The sequence below is a fragment of the Rhincodon typus genome, chromosome 14 (genome assembly GCF_021869965.1).
Source record: "Rhincodon typus isolate 14 chromosome 14, sRhiTyp1.1, whole genome shotgun sequence".
Taxonomy (NCBI): domain Eukaryota; kingdom Metazoa; phylum Chordata; class Chondrichthyes; order Orectolobiformes; family Rhincodontidae; genus Rhincodon; species Rhincodon typus.
The window spans coordinates 37,396,517-37,416,960 of record NC_063345.1 but is presented as its reverse complement, the minus strand read 5'-3'; the positions used below and the strand labels follow the sequence as shown (position 1 = coordinate 37,416,960).

Genomic DNA, 20,444 nt, shown 5'->3' with positions numbered 1-20,444 from the left:
CTACCACTGAAAGAAGAAATTCCTTTTAATCTCTGCAGCCAATCTGGTCAACCCCTTACCCTGAGAAGGCACTCTAGTCCTAGTCTCTCCAACAAGGTAAAATTACCTCCTACATCTACATTGTCAAATCCCTAGTCTGGTTTGCTGCATCGGCATACCGACTGCATCTGCATCTGAGGAGTTATGAATGGTGAACATTGTGCAGTCATCAGTAAGCATCCCCACTCCTGACTTTATGACAGAGGGAAGATCATTGATGCAGCAACTGAAGACAGTGGGGTCTAAGGCAGTACCCGTTTTTATTTGAACATGTTCATAATAAAGGGGCTATTTGTTTTCATTCTTTTAAATTCACTCAGGGGACATGGGTGTCACTGGATGGCAGTATTATTGTTCATGACTAGTTTTCTTTGGGAAGGTAGTGAACAGCCACCTTATTGAAATGCTTGCTGCACTCCATTTGGTGTAGGTTTACCACAATAGTGTTAGACATCATGATGTTTCTGTTATTTGTTGGTGTACCTCTGGAACTGGAGTACCATAAACTACCCCAAGGCATGTTTGGAAGGGAACGTACTGAGTTTGGCAGTCTTCAGAACTGCCAAATTGTACTAGGTGATGGAGACTTGGCACTTTCGGAAGGGTCATCAAAATCATGCATGTCTGAGTGCATCTTGAGCCTCCCTTGTGCAGCTTTACATCGTCTGAGAGCATCTTGAGTCTTCCTTGTACAGTTTTACAACATCGTCTATACAACCTCTCAAATATTTCTGGGCTTTATAGCTCATGAGCAATTTCTGCACGTTGCTCTACAACTGAACGTGCCTTGTTATCCAGGGTTTCTCCCCTCTGCACAGCAAGGTTGTGCAAAGTGCAGCAGACCACTCCATCTCGGGGACACACATTGATGCATTCTGAACTTGCAAGCAGCTGAATGTAATCTTCAGGAGATTTATAGTTTGCTTTATGGTGCTGCAGGTTGCCCTATGACTTGATTTGCCTTGCTCCTCTGCCTCTGTATCAGCAGCCATGTATGGTAGATATCCATTACTGGCAAGAATCCACCTTGAAGATACAAGGGAGGAATAAAAAACTAGGCCACTGACGTGTGTCAGAGAAAGATGGTGCTGTGACTGTCACAATGACTTGCACATAACTGCAAGTGGTCACAATCAGTTTTACATTGATAGAATGGAACTGAATGCCTCCTTTAAATAAAGGCAGCAAGATGGTCTTTAGGAGCTTTGCTGGCCACATGCTTGCAGTCCATAACACCCTTTATTTGAGAAATTGAGAAATGGAGCTAAATCTATGGTTCTTTCTGATTGTCAGGATCAGTTCAATACAGGATGTGTTGATGGGATCTCCTACAAAAGGATCAGTCAACACCTTCAGATGTGTTACTGATTAGGAGATACTACACAGTCTCTAGTGGATGCCACAGTGAATCTGAGGCACAGAAATTGATGCTTATGGGGGCCTAGGACACCAAGTGCATTGGATGACTCGCAGTGGAATTAAAGTGCAGCTCTTCCTTCAACATTGCATGAAGAATTGTGATGGTATCTCACAAGAAGTGTCATTTAGACATCTGGGTATAGCTCATTCTCCTAATGATTCTGCTGCAGGATCCCTTCTCCTGCACACTGGAGCCTGCTTGTGGCTTTCAGCTGCTTTTCTATCCCAAAATCCCCCTTCAGTAGAATATGAAGTTGCTGCTACACAGTTCTGTATAACTGTGTCTGCCTCCTTTGGCATTAGCCACTGGCAGGATCTGAAGGATCCCTCTGCCACTTGCTTCCTCAATATTGGTGAGCATATCTGCTCTCCAATTATCCAGGTGCCAAGAGCTGGATTAAGGCTTAAACCCAATGCCTAACATGTCAAGTCATCTACAGAAATTGCTCCAGCCATGAGATGAACTGAATGATCTCAGCTGTCGTCCTGTTGCCTTTAAAAATCTATTAGGCCTCTGATGCCCTAGATCACTGTGTAATAACCATCTCCGACAAGGCTGCATCCAACCATCACCACCTAACTTAGAATATTAACATTAGTTAATCCACACTATCAACATCCTTGGAGGCTTGCCACATTGATCAGAAATGGAACTTGATTAATTGTTTAAATACTTTCAGAGGTTGAGAAATCTCCAGCAAGTAACTTACCCCCTGACACCCCAAAAGCCTATCCATCAACTTCAAGGAACAAATCACGAGTTTAATTGAATACTCTCCATTTTCCTGATTAAACACACCTCCAACAACATTCAAGAGGCTCAACACCTCTTGAACAAAGTATCACTTTATTGTCTCCCTATCCACTACCTTCAACATGCACCCCCCTCCAGTACCCATGCAGGGTGGCAGCAGTGTGCACCATCTACAAGATGAAATGTATCAACTCCCCAAAGTTGCTTCAGCTGCATCTTCCAAACTTGCAACTTAGAAGGTCAAGGGCTACAAGTCCATTGGAAAATCATCACTTGAAAATTCCTTCCCATGTCAAAAGCCACCCTGCCTCGGAACTATATTTCCATTCCTTCAAGTCAGTGGGACAAAATTCAGCACCATGGATTAATCTATCATGCATGGATTGCAGTGGTTCAAGGAAGTGGCTCATCACCACCTTCTCAAGGATAATTATGAATGCGAAATAAATGCTGGCTCAGCCAAGCATGTCCCCACTTTGTGAAAGAATAAATAAAATCTCTTAGTAAGATTCTAACAGGTGTATAAAATGCTATTTAATTGCAAGTTTATTAAGCTCTCAATTGCCAGGGCGAGCCCATTCTCACTAGGCTTGCCATCTACTACCGGTAAATTAGAGATGGGATGCGTGACATGAAAGTCAATGCTGATGCCCTATTTCAAACTGCCTCATCCGTTATGGGCCCCAAACGTCCAGGCCAATGTCTCTGTAATGGCAATCAAATTTAACCTATTTAAATTTACTTACGCCAATAATGCAGCTGAATTATAATGAATGTCTTGTGCACTCAAACAAGAAAGCCATTTTAAACTACTACTCTTTTCATGGACGTTACATCTGAAGCATTATTATTATTCCCTGTCCTATTATGCTTGCCATTACCCAACTCCTCCATTAATTCAACTACAGAGTATTCATATATTGTTTAACATAATTGAGAAAATTCTAACTTTCCTAGGAGACATCGCATCCAGAGATATATATCTAACGCATTGAAAAGAAAATAGCTTGCATTTTTTACGGCGCATGACGCAACCTCAGGACAACCCAAAGCAACAACTTTTCAAGTATTGTCACTGTTGTTTGAAAGAAATGCAGCCACCAATTTTGAAGTAGCAATCACCTGTAAGCAGCAATTACAAAAATGTTTTAATGAGTTGGTTGAAAGATAAACATTGGCCAGAGGAATAGACAATCTTTTTCTATATTTTTTAAACAGTACAATGTAAACTTTTACATTCATTCCAGCACACACAAGGTCTTAATTTATTTTCTCAATGAAACACACAAAAAAACCCAAGCATAAACTCACACCTATTGAAAAGGAACATCAAAGTTTCGAAATTATTCTATCCAATATTAACCATTTCAAACAATGTAACTGATATGGTTGAAAAAAGATGTTTTCAGTTACAATATCCTCAGAATATCAGATCTTCTTATTGGACCTACCAGCCTTTAAATATGATTTAAGAGAGTCCAGTCGCTCAAGTCTGCCAACAGAAACAAGACATTCACAGTTAGGTGTCGACAATAACAAAAAATAAGAAGTGCGGGTTACTCCCAAATAAGCAACACTTCATATAATTTAGATATACATGGTTCCAATCAGCAATGTTAAAATTTGTGCAGCAAAGGGCTAAATCTGCATATCACAACTTATAAATGACTTTCATATGATTAAATTGCTTACAAATCAAACAATTTTGATTTGCACAATATTGAATAATAAGTCACATTTTAAAAATATATCCCATCAGTATTGCTTTCAAATTCCAATTTACAAAGCCTCAACTGTACTTCCTGTTTATTGTTTATAATTAGGATAATTTTCTCAGGTTCTGAGATCTCTCTTCCCTTCACCAATGATTCATGGGCGTCTCTCCTGCTTTCTTTCAACGATCCTAGCTGCCTAAATCTGTCATTACATTCTCTTTGGAATGTTGGGGTCCTTCTCACCAGTGCTGCCAGACCCTGGGACCACAGCCCTTAAAATATTGCTAGCCAAAAAATTATCATCATGCAACAACCAAGGTCACCTTTTGCAAGATTCTCTTGAAGGCACTAGTATTCCTGATAATATAGCATAAATCTGTTCTTAGAAAACCCCTCTTAGCCACGCTTTGGGAGATCTGTTAGTAAGCTGTAAATATTTTATTCACAATTAAGTATATTCAGCAAAATGGTACTAATAAACATACTGAAGTTATAATGACTTATTAAATACTATAACACTGATTCAGATCAAATACATAAACAATTATTTAATTCCTGTGGTATTGTAGATAGTATTAAGAAGATGCAGAAGAATGCTAATTTGAAAACTGAAGTTAGCAGAAGAATGATTATAGGAAAACAGGAGGTGCTTGAGCTCTCATGACAAAGGAAACGTAAGCAATGTCAAGAGTTACAGAGTCATAGATATGTATAGCACAGAAACAGACCCTTCTGCCCAACTCATGCAGGCCAACGAGATATCCTACATAAATCTAGTCTCATTTGCCAGCATTTGGCCCATATCCCTCTAAACCCTTCATAATCATATACCCATCCTGATGCCTTTTAAATGTTGTAACTGTACCAAGCTCCGCCACTTCCTCTGGCAGCTAAAGCTCAAACCCTTCAAGCCTGGCAACATCCTCGTAAATCTTTTCTAAACTCTTCCAAGTTTCACAACATCCTTCCTAAAGCAGGGAGACCAGAATTGCATGCAGTATTCCAAAAGTGGCCTAATCAATGTCCTGTACAGTTGCAACATGACCTCCAAATTCCTGTACTCAACGCACTGACTAAAAAAGGCAAGCATACCAAATGCCTTGTTCACTATCCTATCTACCCGTGACTCCACTTTCAAGGGATTATGAACCTGCACTCTAAGGTCTCTTTGTTCAGCAACACTCCCCAGGACCAAGCGGGACCAACAACAAGGGCTACCTGAACGGAGAACAACTAGACTCACTGCAGTGATGAAAGGAAACAAAACTAGGGTTGTTTAAAATAAAACATTCCTGAGGTTACTTGTGAGGTTAAAAACAATGCACAAAGGCATATATTTTTCTGATAAGCAGAGTTTTAGTGACTGTTTTCAAATAATAAAGACAAATTCAAAGGTAAAGGACAGAATATGGAAAAAGTTTTAAAAATTTTAAAGATCAAATATAATTGGAAAGACTACAAGGAAATCTTGCTTCTAAAAGAATCAAAGCAGCTGAGGTTATTTAAAACAAAACTGTAGAGAGAAGCATCCTAATCTTTGCTTGGGTGTGCTACAGGCATTTGAGAGTTTGAGTGATTTTGTTAATAAGGTAAGGTGGGTGAAATAACTGCACAGAGAGAGATGCTGGGTCACGTCACCAAATCCCCCTTTATTTACTAGCGCACAGTACACCGGCTGTGGCCAGCTAGCTTGGAGTCAGTCCTCAACTGAGGTGATTCTAATCTCCTGGTTATATAGGTCGGCCAAGGCTTTCCTGATTGGCCCACGTTAACAAACTCAATCAAGAACCTTGTGGTCAACAAGGTCCATCTGGTCCCAATCACTACAGTAGTAGGTTGAAAGCACTGGAGACTTGAAGTAACAGAAAACTGCTGATATCACATATGGCAGTCGAGAGTCTGATAACAAGGTGCAATATTGAGATTATTTGCCTGCTTCTTACAAGGATGACCTTGGAAATAATGGGCAAGAATTTCAGCTATGGATCAGCTGGTAGTATACTTTCTTCTCAGTCATACGTTCTGAGTTCCAGTTCCACTCCAAGGCTTGAGAACAAAAATCCAAGGTTGATACTCCATCTTGTGCTACAAGAGTGCTGTACTGTCAAAGGTGCCATCTTAGGCGATATTATGATTTAATGGCATTATGGCCTGCTGGTTGTTAAATATGCCGTGGAATTATTTTAAAGCAAAGAAGGGAATTAACCCGTATCCCAGTCAAAATTTATCACTCAATTGACATTGCAAGAAAAATTTAATCCTGTCATTATCACATCACCATTTGTGGGAGTTTATTCTGTTTCCTATATTATAGCACTTTGGCACTTTATTGGCTACGAAGCATTTTGCAATTTCTGGTATTTACAAAAAGTGCATGCAAGATTTTTTTAAAAAGTTGTTACCATCAACAAGGCCCAGAAACATTCGCACAATGCCAGAATACATTTGAAGGATGAATGTCTGACTCAATGATCACAGGTTTTGGTAGAACCATGTATTGTTTTTTGTTGATTGGCCTCAATTATTATCAATAAGAACTTAAATAGTGAGATCAACAGTGGAGATTTATCAATCTTGCTTAGCCCTAATCGATGTATGAATCACTGGGAACCAGTACGGAATCATGTAGAACCTTTACTTTTCAAAGATGCATGGTTTCTCAAAAGCGAAGAATATTGAATCCTTTAACAACAGTGCCTTGAAGTGGATCAGCGTTAGAGCTAAGTGCAAAGAAAATGCTCTGTTAGTTATGAATACCACAAATGCAGTCTATAAATAAATTCCCAGATACTGCAGCTACTTGGCAGCTAAAAACAAGAAACATCTGGATTTTGCAGCTAAGCAAATGGCACTTAATGTTCATTTCACTTGTTTCCCATAGACATTTTGTTACTTTTTAAATGGCAACTAATGTTGATATAGTAGATGACTCTGATATAACAGATGCCTCCTACACAGGAGTACTTATCTGAATAGAGTACTTAATTTTATTTTCCTCAGTTGTTTGGAGGGGTTAGTGAGGGTCAAATTGGAAATTCAAAATACCGCGCATCATTGTCATGTCTTACTACATCCAGGGGACTGCCTGGAAAGGATAGGGAATCAAGATTTTTAGAAAACATATTAAGCATTGAGGGTGCACAGGCCCTGCACTATCAGGAGCCCGATAATGCACTGGAGGTGACTACATCGCAGGAGATTACAGAGATTAAAGGCTGCCATCCACACTGCTATTGTGGAACTACAAGGCTTAAAACAGGAATAGCCTAAGGTAAAATTATTCATTAGACTCCCCTTCAGCACTGATGAACTGAATAGTTTTTTTTAAATGAATCCAACTGAAACATTTAAATTGCATTCCATTTTGTGGTACTCTCACATTTTTAATCTGCTTCAGAATTATCCACCTTCTGCAGTGGGGCTATCAGCCAGCCACTCTGAAAGCCTTCCTGAAGGCAATGAAGAGGTAATCTGTTGATTGACCACCATTTATAACATTGTGCATAGCACCATTTGTCATGTGGGGCATTAGGGCATGAAGATGTACTGAATGCCAAAACCTTTCAAGAGCAGAAAATTCTGGCCAATGTTTCACTTGAAATAATTAGACTGTCAAAAACCTATGCAGAAAACTAGGAAAGGTGAGTTAGAATATTTAATTCAATGTAAAATTATGTACATAAAGAAAAATGGGATGAACAAACAGAATTAACAGACAAATGGGAAATGTAAAATAAAATAAAATCACCAACAATAATCAAAATTTGACAAAAAGATTCCACACACGTAGAAGTGAATTTTCAGTGCCAACACGTCATTTAGTAGAAATTAGGATTTAACACATTAACAAACTGACATTTAAATGAGATAACAAGTTGTAGAGCTGGATGAACACAGCAGGCCAAGCAGCATCAGAGGAGCAGGAAAGCTGACGTTTCGGGCCTAGACCCTGGACAGGGTTTCACTTTTGCTGCTCTGTCTACTGGGTATGTACTGCAAATTCACATCCTTTATGTGCCTGAATGCCGAATCTATTAGGGAGATAACATTATAACAAAGTTAAAAAAGTGGGATAAAAAGCACAATATGTTCTTGATTCCTGGCATGCCTGAACCTGCCTTATTTGAATACACAAGCTGAACAGAGTTACAAAGTCAGGCCACTTATGGGATGAATAACCGACGAAAGAGGAGACCATTGCAAGATTAGATAATGTCTCACAACTAACAATATAAAATTTGCAAGTCGAGATCATGTCTTAACAAAAAGCTGGATAGTGATTGCCACATCTGAGATGAATGACTAGCAGTCTGCAGTTGATTCAAGGCACTTTTCAAACCTAAGGGAATGGTATAAAAGGACTGGTGTTTCAATGGATCAAGAGCGATAACTACAGACCAACATTTGAGACAAAAGGACCCCTCGAGAAGAATTCTTACACTGAAGTGGCCTGGCCAGCTGTCTTAGTGCAGGTAACATCAAGATTTCTCCTGAGTGTTTTAATTAGAGATTATTTTGACTGCTTAGACTTCTACACTATAACAATAATCCACCTCTGTATCTTTAGTATTTAAGATTGTGTAATATAGTTAACTTAGCTGTATGCTTTTGTATCCTTGTGTAGTTAGTGCTTACACTGATCAGCAATAAAGTTACAATTTTAGACTAAATTCAACTCGCGTCTCTGACTCGTTTATCTGATCATGCTCATTGTTCATAAAGCAAGGGCTTTTATGGCAACAATGTGTGGATGATAAAAGCTGTTATCCTGTGTACTCCATTTTAACTGTAAATGTCGGTAACCCTACATTCTCTGCTGCTGCAAAATCAAGGGCTATGTTATGCTTCTTATTGCAAGAAGTATTCCTGCCTACCATAACAAATCTGTACCTATGGCAAAAGGATACAATTAGAACTGAAATACTACCAGATTACAGTCCCTGTGAAGTTACCTGGTTTCTTGATCATCTGTGTTTGTAATGGATGGAACAAGGCGAATTAAACATCTGTTTAGGGTAAAAGGAAATCAAGTGAGAAAGTTGAAAATACATGAGAATTTCTGTAAATATCTGAAGTATAAGGTGTACAATTGGGAAAATGGTAGTAACAGTGGTAATGTCAATAGACCAGAACCCAAGGCTTGTGTTCTGGGGACACGAGTCTGAATCCCACCATGGCAGATGGTAAAATCTGACGTTAATAAAAAGCTAGCCAAATGGCAGCCGTAACGACCACTGCTAATTGTTATAAAAATCCATTTGGCTCACTAATGTCTTTCAGGAAAGGAAACCTGCCATCTTTATGTGGTCTACCCTACATGTGACTCCAGACTCTCAGCAATGTAGCTGACTCTTAACTGCCTTTTGGAAAATTGGAGATGGACAACAGATGCTCACCTAGTCAATGATGCCATCAACCCAAAAAAATTTTTTTTTAATTCTTCACATTTTTAAAAGCCTGTCATTCCTATAAGCATGACATTCAAAAATTTTAATATTAGGATCCCACTGAAATATTACAGAAGTATATTCCTGTTGTTCTGGTAAAAATAGGGTTGAAAAAAGGCAAATTTTCTTGACATATGCTTACGCAGGATATCGTATGGAATTTCTTTTTGCAATGAGCCTTGACATCTGTTTCTGAATCAAACACTTCTGCAAACAGGATCAGGTTACAGGTGAGCTCCCTGCCTATTTCTTTTCTATTGGAATTACGGTCTGTAAAAATATGGTAAATTTTCTATGCCTAAGATAAACATTTTATAAATAACCTAATATGTAAAGGTTAGGTCACTATAGTCCTATTGGACCACAGAGCTGCTCTCTTATCAGAAGAAGATAACTGGTGGTGGTTTAACCTGAAGGTCACCAATGCGAAGGAAGAGGTTGAGAAGGAGAACTCTTTGTGGTAACCTCAGTCAGTACAGGAATTGAACCCACACTGTTGCTGTTAACCTGCAACATAAACCAACCATCCAGGCAACTGACTTAATTGACCATATACATAAACTATATCTTGACCTACGGAACACAAGAATGAGGTCTGGTTATAATTAGACTTTTGGAGACACGACACTTGGAGTTGTATGTGCAGTTTTGGTCTCCACATCAAAGGAAATATATACTTGAATTGGAGGCGATTTAACTAAGTTGTTTCCTGGGATGTGACAGCTGTGGTATGATAACAGTAAATTTGTAATTTAGACTCATATTCTGTGAATAATAAACATATAATAATTTGAATGGGCTTAAAAGAGTAGACAATGAAAAGCTGTTTCACCTGGCTGGAGAATCTAGATGGAGAGGGAGCAGGTGTTGGAAGATATTCGAGGTCAAGTCATGGAGGAAGGGCTGTGGGTATCATGCTTGGAGAGGGTAGTCTGGTCCAACAGGATCCAGTTGGGCTGCAGCAGAGGGAAGGATGTTGGTGGGTGTGGCAACCACTCATTAACACCCCAGTCTGCTAGAATTACATTCATGGATATATTACCATTAAGCAAAAATAGGAAGTACATGCTCATAAACCCGGCTACACATACGAGTGGACCTCTTGTGATAGACATCAGCTGAGAGTGCTCTGAGCAGAGGCAGAAACAGAAGCAGTCCTTGAATGTCTCTACATTAAAAATGAGTTGATGAGGAAATGGAGACTACCTCACAGAACTCAAAGCAGGAGTGGGCAGTGATCAACTTGTAATGGTACCACTCATATTATTAGGGAATATTGGTGATAGCTCTCAAAATTCAAATGGCATTTGAGAAATCAAGCCTGCAACAGCCAGCATTTTTACTGGGCACAGCTCCATAAGGATATAATAAGGTTTTGCAGAAATTGCCACCTTATAAGACGTACAGCTATTCAGCCCAGAGTCCACTCTGCCATTCAATAAGATCATGGTTGATCAGATAATCCTTAACTCCACCCTCTTGCCTATTTCCCATAATCTTGATTCCCTTAGTGGTTACAAATGTGTCTATCTGAGCCTTGAATACACTTCATGATCCAACCTTGATAGTGCTCTGTGATAAAGAATTCCATCGATTCACTAACCTCAGAGAAAAATTCTTCCTCATCTCTGTTTCAGATGGGCGCCCCTTCTTTTGAGATTGTGTCCTCTAGTCCTGGACTCCCTTGCTGGTTACTGGGGAACTATTGCACAAACTATTTGTGCTCTGTTCGAAACTTCTGACAAAACAAAAGGGGTTACCGATATATCCTTACCATCATGGATGTGGCTACTCATTTCTCAGAGGCTGATGTCCTAAGAACCAAATCAGCCAAAATAGTGGTGAGGGATTTGACTCAATTCTTCACCAAGTATGATCAGCCTGCAGTGATCCAATCGAATCAGGGTTCAAATTTCATCTCCAAAATATTCCAAGCAGGAATAAACTTGGGTATAACCCAGCTGAAATCTATGGCACCAAGTCTGAGGGTGACTGAAACCAATCTGGGAGAGGTTTTTAGAGGGAAAGGCAAGGGGACTCTTGTGGCACAATGATAGTGTCCCTACCTCTGACTGAGGAGGCCTGGGTTCAATTCCCACCTATTCCAGAGATGTTTAACAACCCTGAATAGGTTGATTAAAAATAGCTGGAAGAGAAGGCAGCAGTCTCCATATTAGACTAGACTACATGGGAGAATTTGGGCACCAAGTTGAGAACGCTTGGGAAATCTCCCAGATAAGGATGAAAAAGCAAGCATGCCCTGGTCAGAATCTAAGAGACTACATCAACATTCCTATGAAAATCAAGTGAACCCCCAAAAGCCTGGTTTAGTGGCGCACAAGAGTAGAAACTCAGAGAAATAAATTATCTGATTGAGACTCCAGATCAAGAGAAAAAAGCAAAAGCTGGGTTAGGTCAAGCTGATTAAATAATGTTACCATAGAGGAAAGGGACAAGTGGGTAATGTTTTATCTCATTGTCACCAAACTAGAGGATGAGGAAGCAGCAGAGATGAACTGGAGGGACATATAGGTGACGCCAACATTTAACATCTATTATCCAGCTAACTAATACAGAAATAGTAGCAAACTTAGACATCTTATTTGCCCACCAGCATGCAGAACAGCATGCAGGCTTAACAATGCTGCGCACTGCATTTAAGGGTTTATGCAGAGACAAGCGAGGCTGCTAGATCTATGATGTGCATGTGGGAGGGACCCATCCCATGTGGCAACATGCCCATTCACTAGGCCCCGAAAGGCTGGCATAGGTTGAAAAGAACATTAACCACATGATACAGCAGCAATTAATCAAGCCAGCAGCAGTAGCTGGAACTCACCAGTTGTGCTTGTGCTAAAGCCGGACAGGTCCACAATGTTCTACACGGGCTACTGAAAAGTTATTGCAGTCATCAGTGCCCGATACACTGGCTAAAGATTACGCTGATAACTTAGTGAGGCAACCTACATTGCAAAGATAGATTTACTCCAGTGGCAGTCTCACATGTCTGCCTCACATGGTGGAAGAAACATGAACCTGGACAGGTCAGATCAGTGTCCAGTCATGCCATTTGGAAATGTACCACCTGATAAAGCAAACAGTGGCAATCTCATCTCATTGTGAAGTGTATCCAGACCGACTGAAAAAGCAAGGATTGGAAATATCAAGCCAGTGCATGTAGCTACAAACTTCAACTAAACATTTGAAGTAGCCATCAATGCAAGTGGCATCACGAAGTTGACTCCAAAAACTGACACAAACTGGATGCTTGCTAAACAAGCTTCAAAAATGCTACTCCACAGTACAGAAGGAAACCTTAATGTTATTACCGAATCTCTCAAATATATTGAGCTATTTCTCTGAGCTGTGTACGGAGGGGCCATTGCTTATACTGACAAACCATTAACTTTAGTGAAAAGCTTTTAAGACTCAGAACATCAGGTTATTCCATTGGGGCTTCTTCCACCTAGAAGTCATTGCCAGGAAATAAAGTGTGATTGCAGATGACATATCCCGAATTTAGAAAGACCCTGTTAGAACTGAAGAAATATAACTGACTGAGAATAGAACAATTGATGGGTATGTTTGTTATTTGATGTAAAAGGAGAAAACTAACTTAAAAATTCTGCAATCATACTCTTTTCATTCATTATGTGGGGCAAGTGTCATGGCGTTGGATGATCATCTGTGGACATACTGAATTTAAAAAAATGTGGTAACTAAATGAGGACATACAGCTAAAAAAAAGACTGAAAATGAAAATTCTGAGCAATGCAATTCAATGACTATCTGGACAAGCCTGTGTGGGTTATTCTCTGACTTTAGGGAACCTTCGTAAGTCACACCCGACAGGTATCAAGGAAGCTTCAAACAGTAGGACTTCAGAGGGAAAAATAAACTACAAACTGAACTTTAAGCTTGAGTGCAGCCATTAAACAACTTAGCATAGCAAGTAAAAAGGCAAATGTACTTTGTCGCGCTGAATTCCTCATGTGAAGGCTCCAACATCCCATTGTCCATTCTTCATGAAACTCAGAGACTGATCAGTTTATCTGACTTAACTTTTATATTCCTTTGGATTCACTTATCATTTATAATCCACTTGTATTTCTGTCACATTATCATTTAGAGTAGTCATAGAGTCACACAGCATGGAAGCAGGTCCATTGGTCTAACCAGTCCATGCCATCCATAAGCTCAAACTAAACAAGTCCCATCTGCTTGCGCTTCATCCACATCCTTCAAAATTTTTTTTATTTATGTACTTAATTAAATGTCTTTTAGAAGTTGTAACTATACCTACATCACCACTTCCTTTGGAAGTTCATTTCAAACACAAACCACTCATATGTGTAAAAAAAACTGTCCATCGTGTCTATTTTCAAACCTTTCTACTCTCACCTCAGAAAATGACCCCTAGTCTTGAAATCCCCACTTTTTCTTACATTTAGTAACTAATAAAACTACTCCTTTTAACTTTTAAAAGCCTGGTTAAAGAGGCTAATTTGTAAAATGTAAATTTGTTTGGTCTGGGAGAAATGTATCCAACAGAGGGGATCCTTTTTCATTCATATTGTGACCTAATGAAGGCACAAGTAAATAAAGAAGGGAAGCCAGGTTAACCCTCCACACTTGGGAGCAGATGAATTTGGGAAATCCCATTTGGAACCATTACAAATTGGGAACTTAGCCCTGGTTGCAACACTGGATACAAATGAGAGGGCCAAAACATTTCAAGTAGTTGGAATGACCAACTTTGCCAACTTGCATCCTAAGGTAGTTTTTAACTTGTTTACACTGAGCACTCAGAAGGTAGTCAAGTCACAAGCTGAGGAAAAACTCCTTCAGGCAGTGACTTAGACTCTAACTATGTAACCACAAGAAAGTGTTGTAGAAGTAATATGTCTTAGAATTATCAATGTAAGCCATAAGATCTTTCTGGCATAATCAACAACAGTTCTATACCTGAGAGCTGTTAACAATTGACTACAGTCTTGGGAGTATTCACATAAATACTCAAATGCCTTTCTGGCAGCATCTTCCTGGTCATTCTGAAAAAACATAGACATGTAAGATTTCAAGGGTTAGATCATCAATCATATTTTAAATTTGGAACATCATATTACACTTTTGGATATTTGCAAAGAAACACCATTTTACTAAAATGTCCTGTTACGATCTATCCTTATTTTCGACTGCCACCAATCTGTTAAAATCAGAGTCCCAACAACAAAGCGGGCAAGGACAACAGTGCCAGTGGCTGTCAAGCTCATCATAGTCCTCACTTTCTACAGTAGTGGATCCTTTAGACTGAAGTGTAACATTGCCAACATATTTTAGTTTGGCATCCACTATTGCATTCAGACAGCCACTAAGACCATGTACAGCATGAAAAAGAACTTCACTGATTTCTTTCCAAGTAGAGTCATTTCTTATAATGGATTTCTTATAATGCAGGGAGCTGATGAGACTGCAAATGTGGCTCTGCGTGTGCATATCAATAGAAACAACTGTCAGAAGTGCAAAAGTCCTACTCGTCAAAAGTGCAGATGGTGTGAAACCATGTTCAGGGCATCCTGTTGATCAAATTCCTGCTAGTCTAACAGCAATCATAATGGCATCATTTGATATCCAGAGTGTGCTGATAGGCCATTTAGTCTATCAAGTCCACACCAATCCTCCAATGAGCATCCCACCTAGACCCAATCCCTGTAACCTTGCATTTGCAATGGCTAATACATCCAGCTTGCACATGCTTGGAGACTATGGGCAATTTAGCATGGCCAATCCACCACAATAGTTTCATCTTGTGTCAGTCAACAATCTCAGAGCCACCATAATGAACAGGACCATGACTGCTCGAACGATAAAAATTTCTCACAATGCATGTCGTTGATGAATTCCAATAGCCACCTCACCACTAGTGGAGATCATGTTTCCACAATGACACCCATGCAACAACCTGGAATGCTGCGCAGCAGAACAATGATCTCTACGAAATTCAATTGCCATAAATGGCTTGTTTATCTAAGTGTATGGTCTCTTTAAATTATTTTAGGCAGCTGTGTTGATGTGTTATTTCTCACAGGAGTAAATTAAGGGCATAGCCATACCATCATCATTTTGTTGTTAATCCCAGAAAGGAAAAAAAGGACAGGGAGAAAGTGTGGAGACATCTAGTAAGCCACTGCTCTGGACTGGCTGCATATGAGCATCTCAGATTCCAATTCGTCAGAAAGAATTCCCCAGATTACCGTTACCTTACCTTTCCATCCTTCTGTTACAGATCAGTGTTCTCTAAAAAATCCCAAAATAAAAGAAACCTCAAAACAACAGAATAGGAGTACTTATCATGGAGAACAGAGAAATGGTGTTGAAACTAAACAATAACTTTGTAATTGCCTTCTCAAAATAAAGTGCGTAAAATTTTCCCGAAATACCAAGTGACCAAGGGAATTGTAAAACCGAGGCACTAAAAGAAATTAGTAAAAAGGTAGTTCTTGAGAAGTTAACTGAACTGAAGAATGGTATATACTCTTGACTAGATGAGCTTCATCTCAGAAAGTTAAAGGAGTTTGGAATCATAGTGTCATACAATACAGCACAGGCCCTTTGGCCTATTACGTCTGGGCTAACAAAAAATATATACTAATTACATTAGTCCCATTTACCCAGACTAGGCCTTGAATGTTACGATACTTCAAGTGTTCATCCAAATACTTTGAAAAGGTTGAGAGGTCTCCCACCACAACTGACATTACAGGCGGTGCATTCCAGACCCCACCACCCTCAGGGTGAAAAGGATTTTCCTCAAGATCCCCTCTAAGCATCCTGCCTTTCATTTTAAAATTATGTCCACATTATGGACACTTCAACGAAAGGGAAAAACTGCTTTCTGCTCAGCCTGTTTATACCCTCAAAATCTCATGCACCTCCTCAGGTCCTCCTCATTTTTGCGGCTCCATAAAAATCAGCCCCCCTTATCCGGCCTTGTTTCACAGCTGAAATGCTCACTCTCAAGGCAACATCCTGTTTAATCTCCTTTTCACCGTTTCAGCACAGTCACATCCTTCTAGCAGTGTGGCTGCCAGAAATACTCCAGCTGTGACCTAACCAAAGTTTTGTACAGCTGCAACATGACCTTCCTGTTCTTATAATATATGCCATAACTGATAAAGTCGAGCATCAGGTATGCCTTCTTAACTATATTATTAACCTGTCCTGCTAGCTTTAGGATCTGTGGACAAGCATACCAAGATCCCTTTGTTCCTCTGAGCTTCCTAGTGTCTAGTCATTCATCGAGTACTCCCTTGTCTAGTTATCTCTTCCAAAGTGCTCATTTAACTCTCATTTATCAGAGTTAATTACCATCTGCAACTGACCTGCCTCTCTGACCAATCTGTTTATATCCGCCTGTAACCTAACACCTTCCTCCTCACTGCCAGCTTTAGTGTCAACTGCAAACTTGGATCTCATCCCCCTGCAATAATTTTATCTATACCGTTTATGAATACCACAAACAATAAGGGACCCAGCTGTGGCACTCCATCGTATACCAGGCTCCAGTCACACAAACCACCTTCTATCACCACTCTGTTTCCGGTCGCTAAACCAATTTTGGACTCATCTTGCCAAGTTACCCTTGTCCATGCTGACTATTCCTTATCAAACCTTGCCTCTCTAAATGGAGATTAATTTTCTTCCTCACTATTTTCCCCAATAGTTTCACCACTGATATTGGACTCATTGACCTATCGTTCCCTATTTTATCTTTATCACCCTTCTTGTAAAATGGAACCACGTTCGCCATTCTCCAGTTCTCTGGGATTTCCCATGTGGCCCGATACAATTTAAAAATTGGGTCAGGGCCTCTGTAATTTCTTCCCTCATCTCCCACAGCAGCCAGTGGTACAACTCATTCAGACCTAGGGATTACTCCACTTTTAAATCCACCAAAACTTCCAAAACTCCTCGCTTGATATATCAATGTGCTCAAGAACTTCACAGTCCATAACCTCAAATTCTGTATTTGCATCCTCCTTTACCCAAGTGGGCTTCCTCCGGGTGCTCCGGTTTCCTCTCACAATCCAAAGATGTGCAGATTAGGTAAATTGGCCATGCTAAATTGCCCATAGTGTCCAGGGATATGCAGGCTAGGTGGATTAGCCATGGGAAACGCAGGGTTACAGCGATAGGGTAGGGGGAGTGGGTCTTGGTCGGATGCTCTTCAGAAGGGACAGTGTGAACTTAATGGGATGAATGGCTTGCTTCCACATTGTGCAGTTTCTATGAACTTGATCATTGGCGTGAGGTCAGTGAACTTTTGCCTGCCCTGGATCCAAGTTTACTGGGTCAGACTCATGGAATTGGACCTCCATGGATATCTTCATCCACAGTCCTTTCAACATATCTTCGGATGGCCTGCTCCAAAAAAAGGCCTTGCTCATCTTTTCTACTTCCTGCTGTCCTCAGTGCCTTAGGACTTTCTCTCAACCCCACTTCTCTATTTTATCAGATTTTTCCCATCAGAAAGTCTTTCACAGTGAATTCCAGCATCTGCATTAGGCATAATGCACTTCCCCTTTAAAACGTATTGGCTGATTTTAAGAATGACAAACCAGTTATCATTGGTGCCAGCTTTTAATGAACTTGGGCCCTCGGCTGAGCGTGCATCCAAACAGCAGTGCGTTTTCTTTAGGGCTGCACACTAAAATTATGGAAATGACAGCAGGCAACACAAACTTTGTGCACTGTCTATAATATATCCATCAAGCATGTGCTAATTGTGCACTACAGTCTCAGCAACTATCACACCAAATTTACCAAATTTTCTTCTCTAGTGAATTCAATTTCTAAGTTCTGATATTGACCAATTCAATTACTTCATTACCTCCAAAGCAATATGTGCAGCAAGACTCAGAAAATCAGTCACTGAGATTCTATTGTTTAGCATGTTATCTTCACACTCCATAGATTTTTCTGCCAGCCTTCCTATGACTTTAATTGCCTCCACAGCTAAAAAAAAGAAAATCACCAGAAATAAATCTTGCCAGTCACATTTTGTAAATTGAGTATTGAATTAATCCATCACATTGAATTAATACCATTTGTTTAATTTGGGATGTAAATTTGCCATTTGAAAACAACTAATAAGGTACAGGATTGTTATCAGGAAAGATGTAATAAAATGATTTTTAATCAATTTCATTTTTGAATTATTATATGGTATTTTCCTTTTAAATGCAGGAAAACAATAGGTAGTGATATATCAGAATTCATGTCTATTAACAACTTTTAACATAACTCCATAAATCATTTCTATTAATCTATTAACCCATTAATTCGTGGTTATACTAACTGCAGATTTCCGTGTACTAGCCAGCCCCCCATTCAAACAAATTCAGGGGCTCGCTACCGTATCAGGTTACAACCACTTCAATTCGCAGTTACACTCCACTTGAAAGTGCAGTCATCCATAACACGCTATGTAAACAGCCCTATTTAACAAGACTGACATTCCATTCAATGGTGCAGTCAGGCGTAATGGCTAACAAAACTGCACAGACACTACAGGATGAAACTTTTTTGCACCCTCACACCAAAAATAGTGTTGTTTGATATTAAAATCCAACTGTGAATAGGTGCTATTACCAAGCCGTTTATCGTCTCCCTCCAGCTAGAGTAGCTCCAAGTATCAGTCAAAGATGATTGGATTAGCCCTCTTCCTTTAAAGTAAAATGTTACTTCCCTGCAGACTTTTCCTGTATGTTATTTAACCAGGTACTAGTCCCAGTTTTTTATTCCACATGTATATAAAACTTTACCCCGCTAATAAAACTAACAAACACTATGCAGTGTATGTAAGCAACCTTTAACGTACTAACAAAACTAACAGCGCTATGTCTAGACCCGCGCGACCTTGAATGAATGAATGAATGAATGAAACTGACAGCATTACTACAACAGGTGTGACCACGAAACCGAATGAATGAACGAATGATAGTAAATAGAACCCACAGATTGATGCAACCATGAAACTAACTAAAAAAGCGATAGTAAATAAAAACCAGACAATCAAAACTGTTGGGAACTCAGACTTATATTTAAAAAACACAAGATGCCTTTTTCTAACTTTAAAATTCTAACCTTGAAAATAACAAGACTAACACCTTTTGAAATATGCAAGAACAAACCAGACAGACACTCTAATCTCATTAAAATAACCACTAACACTCAACAATAACCGCTAACATTTAGCACATGTTTAAACCATCTCCAATTTCCTGCAAAACAGTTTTTTACACAATATCTACTGCTTAACATTCAAGTGTTAGAATGTTAATGTATGCTTGAATTCTGTATAAAATGGCTGCTTTTGAGCTATGATTTTGGGATTCTATTTCGCCTTACATCATGCTGCTGTGAATGTACAATAAAAAGGCTATTTTTGCCACGCACTGATCCTGGTCGTCTGGTTCTTTGAACGCGATCTCACAGTAGGAATCAATTACTTTTTTCATTTCCATTTAATTGTGTCCATCTCCCTCCCACACAGCTTTTAATTTCCCCAATGTTTTCCTTAAATCATGCTATTCGAGCATAAGTTACTAATCAAAACATTTACTAGCCTCAACTTCTCAATGAAGATTTGGCTCAGCCCATGATTTCCCTTCCTTAGTGAAATTTAGCAAAGCAATGAACATTATTGTCTCAACAATATCAGAGAACTCCTGGTTATTAGCAATATTATAACTTTATAGAAAATGCACAGTTAACAGTTCAAAAGATTTTTAATCTGCAAGTTAGCAATGTAGTACCTTTTTGTGTATCACTTTCCAAAATGGCAATTTTGTAGATACTGAACTGAGTGAAGAAATTATCTGGGTCAATTTGTTCTGCACCTTTTATTGCCTCTTTTGCCTGGATACAGAACATTTGAGCAAGGTTCAATAATTTAAAACAGCTTGTCCATCCTCTGTTGAAAATTCCAATAAAAAGTAAGAACAAGTTTCTCACTATTATTTCAGTATTCCGAAGCATCACTGTTAATACAGTATCACTGGTAAGAGA

At 39.4% G+C, this 20,444-nt stretch overlaps 2 protein-coding genes across 3 annotated transcripts in view; one reads left to right on the top strand and one right to left on the bottom strand.

Annotated features, from left to right (window-relative positions):
- tex11 (testis expressed 11) overlaps positions 1-20,444 on the top strand; it is a 154,257-nt gene that overhangs the window by 66,453 nt on the left and 67,360 nt on the right. The gene's annotated exons all lie outside the window — the stretch shown is intronic.
- Positions 7,630-20,444, bottom strand: part of LOC125484877 (testis-expressed protein 11-like) — a 29,493-nt gene continuing 16,678 nt past the window's right edge. The window contains exons 4-7 of one of the 2 annotated variants that reach the window (XR_007263680.1): positions 14,340-14,425; positions 10,978-11,112; positions 8,880-8,933; positions 7,630-7,958 (exon numbers count right to left, since the gene is read on the bottom strand). Coding sequence is in view for 1 of the 2 variants with exons in the window: in XM_048605404.1 (XP_048461361.1) it covers positions 7,907-7,958; positions 8,880-8,933; positions 14,340-14,425 (192 nt within the window). In the remaining variant the exon portion in view is untranslated. The remainder of the gene's footprint in view (positions 7,959-8,879; positions 8,934-10,977; positions 11,113-14,339; positions 14,426-20,444) is intronic. The other variant, XM_048605404.1, reaches the window with a different exon arrangement.